At 37.2% G+C, this 9,743-nt stretch overlaps 1 protein-coding gene across 1 annotated transcript; it reads right to left on the bottom strand.

Moving 5' to 3' along the window:
* Positions 1 to 5,640: 5,640 nt before the first annotated feature.
* NCS54_00872400 (Magnesium transporter) lies at positions 5,641 to 7,104 on the bottom strand (the record flags this gene model as incomplete). The annotated part of the gene is made up of 3 exons (XM_053154099.1): positions 5,641 to 5,929; positions 5,996 to 6,627; positions 6,682 to 7,104. 3 exons carry the CDS (start codon positions 7,102 to 7,104, stop codon positions 5,641 to 5,643), a joined length of 1,344 nt encoding a protein of 447 aa, XP_053010074.1.
* Between the last annotated feature and the right edge of the window lie 2,639 nt (positions 7,105 to 9,743).

The raw sequence follows: 9,743 nt of genomic DNA, 5'->3' as shown, positions 1-9,743 counted from the left end.
GATATGCTATTAGGAAGGCTAAATATGGTATTTATAGATATAGTCTATTTTACCTTTAGTGCTGCTCTCTTATATAAGACTATGGTAGTATTCTTAGCGGGGGTGCTAAAAATTGTTCTCTTTTTGGTAAATTTGGTTACTATAACTAGGGCTATGGGCCTTATATTGGTTAGGGAGGTATTAGTTTTAATAGTCTTAGAGCTATATTTGCTTATAACCTAGTAGGTTTTAAGTCTTTAAGCTTAAGTCTATACCTTTTTTTAATAAGTTCTAGTATTTATTAGGTAGTTAGGGAGTATTAGTATATATCCTTTATTTCTTATCTTATTTTATTTAAAATCAGTGTTTGCCTTATTGTATTATAAGACCCTTATGACCTTATTCTAGCTTAGTTAGTTGCCCCTAGCTGGGATTAAGGTATATGGCTATTAGCGGCCGAATTTGATGGGTTTATGGCTAAATCTTAGCGCTGTTATATCTCTAGTTGCTTATGTGGTTAGTAGATTATAGGATAGTTCTGTTTTCTTAGCGTTAGGTTAGGCGAAAGCTGGTAAATAATAGTGCCCTTAGCGGTAAGGTATTTAGCGTTAGGAGTATTAGGGCTAAAGCTTTATATAGGGTCTAATAGCGCTAATTATTTTAGGGTCTTTTGCTTCCTTAGTGCTAATACTAATAGTATTAGTTCCCTAGGTTTTTCTAGTTATTAGAAAGGGGCTACCTTTAGTGATTTAGCTGCTATATCTATTAACTCGAGGGTTATATCTATTAATAAGTTATAAATTAAGAGTTTATTATCTAATAATAATATTCTCTCTTATCTAGCCCTTTTAATAATCTTTTTAGTAATTCCTTAGGCTTCTCTAATAAGATAGGGATTTATTATATTTTAGTAATATAGTGGTGATTTTATAATTAGGGCTATTTTTTTATAAAAGGTATTAGATCTATTGGTTTTTTAGTAAGAAAGCTCTATAAGGTCTTTAAGTATTATTAGTTTAGCGAGAGTATATTTTTTATATTAAAAAGTCAGGTTTTATAAGAAGAAAGTTTAAATTTATTATAGGTAGCTAAAATCCGCCTCTATAAGCTTTGCTTTTACTAATAATCTCGTAATTATTTTATATAATAATTACTTAAATAGGTTTTGCCTTAATAAGCTTAGGGTTATTATAAGGCTAGTTAGTTTTATCTAGCCTAATGCTAGGGATATATATATAATAAGTATTATTAAAAGAAAGGGTTAAGGCTTTTTTTTAGTGCTTTATTTGTTTTTGACTTTAGGTCTATTAAATAAAGCATAGGTTGAGTTAAAAGAAGCGTTAATTATTACTAATTATTATAGATCCCTTGGCTCTAGTAAGGGGTCAAAGTATTACTAAAAGCAGAGGGTAAATAGCTAACTCTGGTAGCTATCTTGTTAAAAGAAACATAAGTTATAATGCAAAAGAGGCATATAAAGGTAATCTAAAGTCTAAGTTACTAATTCTATCTAATAGCTGCTAGATCTGACTATTTGAGAGCTAGACTTATTACGTGGGGTACCCTTGTGGCTAGATTATATAACAATTATTAAAATATAAATAAAATTAATATATTTTAAGAAATTAGTCTTAATAGCCTAATAATTAATTAATTAAAAAAAGATTACTAAAAAAAACTATAGGTTATATAATTAGGTTATTATTACTAAGTATATAAGTATAAATAGCTAATATTTTCCCTCTTTAATTATCTTTAAAGGCTAAGAGCCTTAATAATAATAATTTTTAAAGAATTTTTTTTTTTAAGTAATTAATTTTTTATAATATCTCTAAAAGGCTAAATTAATAATATTATTAGCTATAAATAGCTTAAAAAGGTCTTTATCTTATATATAGAGCTAAAAAAAGCTAATAAGAAGAGGCTCTTTTTCTTAGATAAGTATAATAGCTATTTATCTAAGGCTTTTTTAATTTTATTACTTTAAAATAAATATATATTCTTATTACTTATTAATATATATATTATATATCTTTTAGCCCTTTAACTTATTATACTTTAATATTCTTAAAAGGAATTACTAAAATAAGCTCTCTTTTATAGCCTTATTAATTAAAAAAAGCCTAATAATAAATATAATTTTCTTTTAATATTATTATAAAGCTTAGGTTACTCTACTTATAGAAGCTAATATTAAAAGTAGCTAATAAGGATCAAGCCTATAGCTAATTAATATTTAAAAGCCTCTCTTAAGCCTATATATAATACTAGATAAAGAAGAAGCTTAAGCTATTAAAAAAGGTAATTTAACCCTATAAGTAATAAATTAGGAGCTTAAATTATCTCTCTTTTATATACCTAAGCAAACTAAAGATATAGCTAACCTTATAAGGGCTACGTTCTATATTAAGGAATTAATCCTAATAAGAAGGCTCTTTTACTATATAATTAATAAGGGGCTAGAAAAAGAGACCCCTAAAAGGGTAATAGAATTAGATTAAAGCTAACTAATTAGAAGCTTATATAAGCTAATTATATATTTTAAAGAGATAAAAGGTTAATAAACTGCCTAATTAGTTTATATATAAGATAAAAAAGCTATATATAATAAGGAGCTTAATATAATAAGAGGAAAAAAAAAAGCATATTAAGGAGCTTATTTTCTTATTATTTAATTTATTTATATTATTAATTTACTTAAATTAGCTAATTAATAGCTTTCTTTATTATGATATAAGTAATTATTATAATTATAGTCCTTAGTGTTATGGCTTAAAGCGGGGCTGGCGGGTTCCCGGGGTGGCGGGTTCCTGGTTATCTGACTTATGCATACACGAATCACATTTAGCCTGAGATATTGGCCGAATCGGGGTCGGAGTCGGAGTCGGTCCTAATACAGCCGAACTGTGGTTTTATCAAGACCTAACGAAAAATAGACTCCTAAGTGAGCGACGACAACACAGGGCGAGGGTGTCGGTCACGGCCAGTCGGGTCATTCTCGAATCAAGGAGATATGGTTGGATAGAAACGCAAACTTGAATACCGAATCTTGGCCTCAGATATGGTGATGGCTGCACACTGTGTTGGGGGCCAGTCCTTGCACACTGTGCGGAATCTTCGGGCTTCGGCACAGAGCGGATTGACGGCGACCGTAGCACTATTTAATACCTAGAGCATCTCGTTTATTTGAGCTTTCCTTTGCTACTCTATAAGCACACTTAGTCATTTTTTAGACGCCTGAGCCTTCTTCGGGATATATTTACCTAACACCTGTGCTGATATATGTTTTCGAGGTATTGATATTTAGGGCCCTTCTTGTTAAAACGCTTTGCTAATCTGCCCTATAGGCGAGGATGATGAAGGCATCTGAAAGTGTTCATAATCTGTGGCACTCCCTACGCCCCTTGGTCACCAGGGCTATTACCTCTGGGCAGGTCTTGTGGCCACAGTGCACCCTTGTCCCCGCAGACCCTGACGTCCTGTGCGAATATGACGTTGAGATATTGCTGCCGGACGGCCTTATCCTCCTAGCTCACGTCTTCAGATCTCGCAAGGCGCAGGCTGAAGGACGAAAGCTGCCAGTGGTCATGTGCGCCCATCCTTACGATAACCATAAGCTGCCAGCCTTGGGACAGACCCCTCTGGGCGGGGCACCCCAGCAATATCGGTTGATTCCCCAGAGTGGAGGAAAGCCAACGTTCTCAGACATCACCAGCTGGGAATCCCCTGATCCTAACTTCTGGGTGACGGCAGGTTATGCCGTAGTGAATCTCAACTTGCCAGGATATGGCGGCAGTCAAGGAATGGCAACGGTCATGTCTGATCACCAGTCGAAATGTTACTATGAAGCGATCGAATGGGTGGCACGCCAGACGTGGTGCAGCGGCGCTGTCGGGCTGAACGGAGTCAGTTACCTAGCTATCACCCAATTCCACGTCGCAGCCTGTAGGAAGTATGGGGGTCCACCGCCAGCTCTTAAATGCATTGTTCCGTGGGAAGGGCTCAGTGACGTCTACCGGGATACAATCTGCCCCGGTGGAGTGGATGATGCTGGCTTCCTCACATTCTGGTGGACGACCGAAGTCAAGCCTGCACTGACTACCTCAGACACTGAGTTCGCCCAGCACAACGATGGACTCGTGACCGACATACTGGACAAGCACCCGTTGTTTGATTCTTTCTGGCAGGAGAAGGCAGCCCCGGTCGACGAAATCACAATCCCTATGCTAGTCTGTGGCTCATTCTCGGATCATGGCCTACACACACAGGGCTCTTTTCGTGCCTACAACCGCGCCCGGTCAACTCACAAATGGATTTATACACACCGCGCCGGCAAATGGGACGTCTTCTACTCTCCTGAAGTCCAGAACCTCACTAAGCAGTTCATGGACTGTTTTGTCAAGGGCGAGCATGATAACGGCTTCTTGTCGCGTCCCCCTGTCATGCTCGAAGTCCGCTCCAGTCGTGATGTAGTTTACGAGCGGCGTGATGAGAGTGCATGGCCGCTGCCCGGGGTTTCCTGGAGTCAGCTACTCCTGGGACCGTCGAGCCTCGTTCGCAGCGCCCCTGCGGAATCAACCGAGCTAAGCTATGACTGCGAGTCCGGCCGAATCACTTTGGATTATATCTTTGAGAAAGACACTGAGGTTATTGGCGAGATGAAGCTTAGACTTTGGGTCGAAGCGCGTAGTAGACCAGGTCAGAGTTCTGTACCCGATGATCTCACGCTTTTCGTTGCCGTTGATAAGGTCGATGCGAAAGGGCAGCCCGTTCGCTTTTATGGATCCATCGGCCATACTGATGATTGGGTCACACGCGGGTTCTGCCGAGTTTCACGTCGAGAGCTCGATCCGGTACATTCAAAGCCGTGGCTGCCCGTCTACCTGGGGACATCTGTCCATCCGTTGACGCCAGGAGAAGTCATCCCTGTTGACATTGCGCTATATCCGAGCAGTACCTTCTTCTCTGCTGGCGAGTCAATTCGTCTGGTTATCTCCAGCAAAGAAATCATAGGGACTCCACCTTATTATAAGAAGACTATCACAGGTCCCGGACGGTGCGTTGTTCATGTTGGGGCAAAGTATGGTAGTTTTCTACTCATTCCAGAGATTAGTAAGTAGATGTGACCTCAATTGTGTTGGTAGTAAACTTTGCCATGCTGCTCGCAGCGGTTCTAATTTTTTGCCGTTCCATGTCTCTTCTTCTCGCTCCTATATACACGTCGCTCAAACCTCCTAAGTGCACGTGCTCCTCTCAACTGAGGCTGGTCTAGCAGCTTGTCTGGTACACCCGGGCATTGTCTGAGGCTCAAGTGGCCTCTCTGCAACGTATTGGATGAGATTAGATTATGAAACTTTATTGTCGGTTTCACTGACGCCTCCAAGAGAAGTTGTCGGGCACAATATCAAAAAGCACATCGATGAACACATGACAGCATTAAAGCCCAATGCTGCGAAGCGCAGCAACGTCAATAAATAAGCTTCTTTGGCTGCCACCATAAAATTGATGATACTTTATAAGCCATTAGAAGCTATACTTCTACAACCACTTGTATTCATTATGACGTAAAAGATTCTGATAAATATACCACCCTTTTGTTTTCGGCCTGTCATTACTCAGCATGTTATTATATTATTATATATGAATGATACACACCTTGTACTACATTGCCTTCTTTCTTCTGTATCCTGAAGAGTCCATCATTCCTATTCCTCCTTGTTGGATCTTCCGTATCTTAAACAATCCATACAGAGCTATCAAAAGGGATCCAGCAACTGAAGCGCCAGTAACTACTGCAAATCCCCAGGGCGCTTCCTCGAAATAATTGACCAGGTTCATGCCCCAAAGGCCTGCGAAGAATGTGCCAACGGCCAGCCCAAGTCCACCCACATTCAATTTCAGGTCGAGCAGCATCAGAGAGTTGCGGTTGGCGTCTAAAATTGCACGGATACTGTAGAAGATTTAGCAAATCAGTCCCCAGGCTATAGAGTGGAAAGGGGCGCTCTATTGAGCTTACATATCTTCCGTATTTCGAATACTTGCGATGAGATCAACAGCGTCCTGGACCAATTCGTCGCACAGCTTGTGGTAAGACTCTAACAGTAGCTCAATATCTGCGTGATCATCTTTTTGACGATAGATACCATCGGCCCGTTCTGTTAGATACATAGCAGCCAAGTCTTCGTCCGTGTCCAAGAGCTCATTCAGAGCGCCACGAACCAATCTTCCCCGCTGCTCAAATGAGCCCACTCTTTTTGAGAGAACCAGTAGCTCACGAAGCTTCTCTCGGTTGATCGTGTCTTCCAAGTCCCTTAATAGCTCGACAATAGGTTGTCTGACTGTCTCGAACTCAACCTCGAGTTGAGAAATCACCGAAGCCAAGACAGCCTCCAAAGCGCGAAACTCAAAAGGGAGGGTGTTGGAATTTCTAGGAAGTCCCTTCTGCCTCAGTCTGCCTTGCAAATCATACATAAACGCTGACTGAGAATGTGAGGTTTGAGATCCGAAAACATCAAACATGAGGACACGGTCATGTTTAATCAGAACTTTAAGATGAAGCATATTGAGGAGGATAGAGGATGGCCGAACAGAAACATGAGGCAATGTTGAAGAGTCGACTTTGCGTAGATCTCGAGGCAGCAGGCCATACTGTAATCTGCCTGTCAGCACTATATATGACAAACTTTATTCGCGTGTTCGTACCTTGGCGATGAGATCTGTCTTCTGGAGTTCTCCATCAACAAATGCAACCTCTCCTCTGTCATCGACCTCTGTGCATCGCACACTCTTCTTTGCTGCCATTCTGGACTTTAGGACGCGCCGGGGACCGAAAATTGTGCTGCCATCGATGGAATCATCACCGTGGTGGTAGGCCACACTCGTCCGGCCTGGCGTCCCATCTTTCTCTACCGGACCAAACCAGAGCCTTGACAGCCGACCAAATGACCTACGGCCGCAGAACAGCGGTTTGCGGGACGACTTTCGTGGAACAGTTGAGATGCTAAGGGAGCGCCGTGATGTTTGATGCAGCCGTATGAGGTGCTGGTACATCCGGGCAACGCCGACTGACCGGGACGGCCCTAGGCCTTGCCAGGGGTAACAGTGTTTGACAAGCATCGAAGGCATTGGCCGTATCGACGGAGGCTTTCAATCACACTGTCGAGATGTCACAGGACTGCAAGGTGCACGGTGATTGATCCGTGAAATTTATCCGAACTTAGCGTGCAGTGTCAAATACCAAATGATTGGTTGCGTGCTTACTCTGAGGGAGAACTTGTGTCAAAGAGATGGCGGGCGGAGACGGAGGCCTGATGTTGTCGAAGAGAGGTTCAAGCCGGCTATTCAGTACCGAGACGTGGCCCACGATCACCGGGTCCCTCGGCCTCGCGCCTTCGCTATTTTCCCCTCCGTGGCCCTTCTGTTAAGAGTCGGAGGTCCAAAACTCGGCCCGACTTGCACGTGCGAGCATTCGGGAATGCGTGTCAACCTAACCCCGACCGATTCGGGGAACGGCCTGTCTATCCCCGGCTCCGTCTATAACTATTGATCTCGATGGCCACGGTTGGAATGAAGTAACAAATGCCACAGAATTCTTGCTTTTCTCCTGCGTCAAACGAATAAATTTCCGGATACAACCAATCACTAGATTCTATACGCCAAAGATGCTCCTTTCCCAAGTACCAGCCTTTCTAGGCGCCGCATTCGTTGCCGTATGCTTTTCGCTCTTTCGTTGTTCTCTTGCCGAACCGGCCATGTCGCTAATGCCGCAAATAGGCAGTGGGTGCCAAGGTTTTACCAGCTGCCCCTGGGACTGTCGTCATCACAGATCATTTAACTTCCATGCATCAGCTGAGTAGTGACCCGGAATTTGCCTTCATCCTTGGGGAGTTCTTGTCCTTCTCCACCGGGGCGGCGCGAACACGAGCGAAAGTCTGAGAGCTGCTGCCGTGATTAAAGCCCTAATGCTAATGAGCAATTAGTCTATTAGGGATTATAGCTTAAGATATTATAATATATCAAATTAATATATTTACTATCTTATATTAAAACCCTGTTAAGCTTAATATTATTTCTTTTCTTATTGCCTTTCTTTATAGTTATTAAAGTTATTATAATATTAATTCTTAAGCTATAATAATATTACCTTTTAATATTTAAAATAAAGGTTTTAAGATACTAAGATTATTAAGATATTTGTATTTTCTTTACTCTTATTATAAAATTTAATAATATATATAAAATTATTAATTAAAGTATTTTTAATATTATTTAATTAGTTATTAAGATTTATATTAATTATAAATAGAAAATCTAAAAAATAAAAGGATTATTAATATAAAAATAAAATTAATAACTTAAAGAATGTAATAAGTTAATATTAATTAAAGGACTAAGATATATATTTCTTTAAGAGATTATTAAAAGGTTATAGCTAAGGAAAGCTAAAGGTAAAAAAGAGAGTTACTTATAAGTTATTATTTAAGATATTTATTTTTAGCTTTTAAAAGAAATAATTAAATACTTAGTATTACGGCCATAACATAGGCCAGGCGGGGAAGCATAATAGATAGCACCTAACTAAGCATAGGACTAAAATAACTAAACCTCGCTTATGTTAGTCTAAGGACTAATTACTAAAAATATTAATCTTATCTTAGACTAAGTAATAAAAGAATTAATTTAAGGATTATATTATAATATATAAAATATACTTATTAGTCTTTTCTTATATATTAAATACCTTAGCTATTAATATAACTTAGTTATATTTAATACTCTTAAGTATATTACTAGATATAACTTATATTAGTATTTAAAATACTATTAATAACGCCTTATTTATATAAACCTAATAGAATTGATTTATTTCTTAAGAAATATATTTTTATTATATATTAATAGCTGTTATTTAATAAATTATTTATATTACCTTAGATAATATTAAATATACTAGCTATTTAAGTTATTTCTATTAATAACTATTAATAGGTTTTACTTATTAACTTTTTACTTATATCTATTATATTTATCCTAGCTAAATAAGATAAGGATATAAATATTATAAATAGTTTTAATAAGAAAGAAATTAAATAGCTCTAAGCCTAAATTATTATACTAAGCACTAAAATAAATAGATTTTATAACCTTATTAATAAAATAATTAAGATATAATATATTTAAAATATATAATACTTAAATAATATCTATAAGCTTAATAATATAGTAAGTATTATTATAAGACGCGAAGATATAAGAGAAATCTTAAAGTTATACCTCTTAGAGAAATTTAATAAAATTACTAAGAAGTTATTAATTTTTCTTATATAGCTATAGGCTATTATAATATATTATTTAATATAATTTACCTTAATATTTAATAGGATTTAATATATTATAAAATAACTCCTTAAAAATTTATAGCTTAGTTTAAGCATATTATAAAATACTATTTTATTATTTTATCTAATAAATACTTATTTTAAATTATTAATATTTATTTAGACTTTAAAGCCTTAAAAGCTATATTTTAATAAATATTTAAAATAATTAATAAGAAAATATAAGTAAAAAAACAAACTAAAATACTTAAATAAATATTATTTAGCTTAGAGTATAAAACTAAGTACTTTTAGCTCGCCTTTAAGGTTAATTAAGATTAATTACCCTTAATATTACTGTTTTTAATAAACCTAAAAGAAATATCTAAGTAAAACTCTATATAGAAAATAAACTTAATAATCTAATTAATTATATTAATAAGACTA

This window comes from Fusarium falciforme, chromosome 6, assembly GCF_026873545.1.
Source record: "Fusarium falciforme chromosome 6, complete sequence".
NCBI classification, from domain to species: domain Eukaryota; kingdom Fungi; phylum Ascomycota; class Sordariomycetes; order Hypocreales; family Nectriaceae; genus Fusarium; species Fusarium falciforme.
The sequence above is the reverse complement of the archived record's forward strand: the minus strand, read 5'-3'. Positions and strand labels throughout refer to the sequence as shown.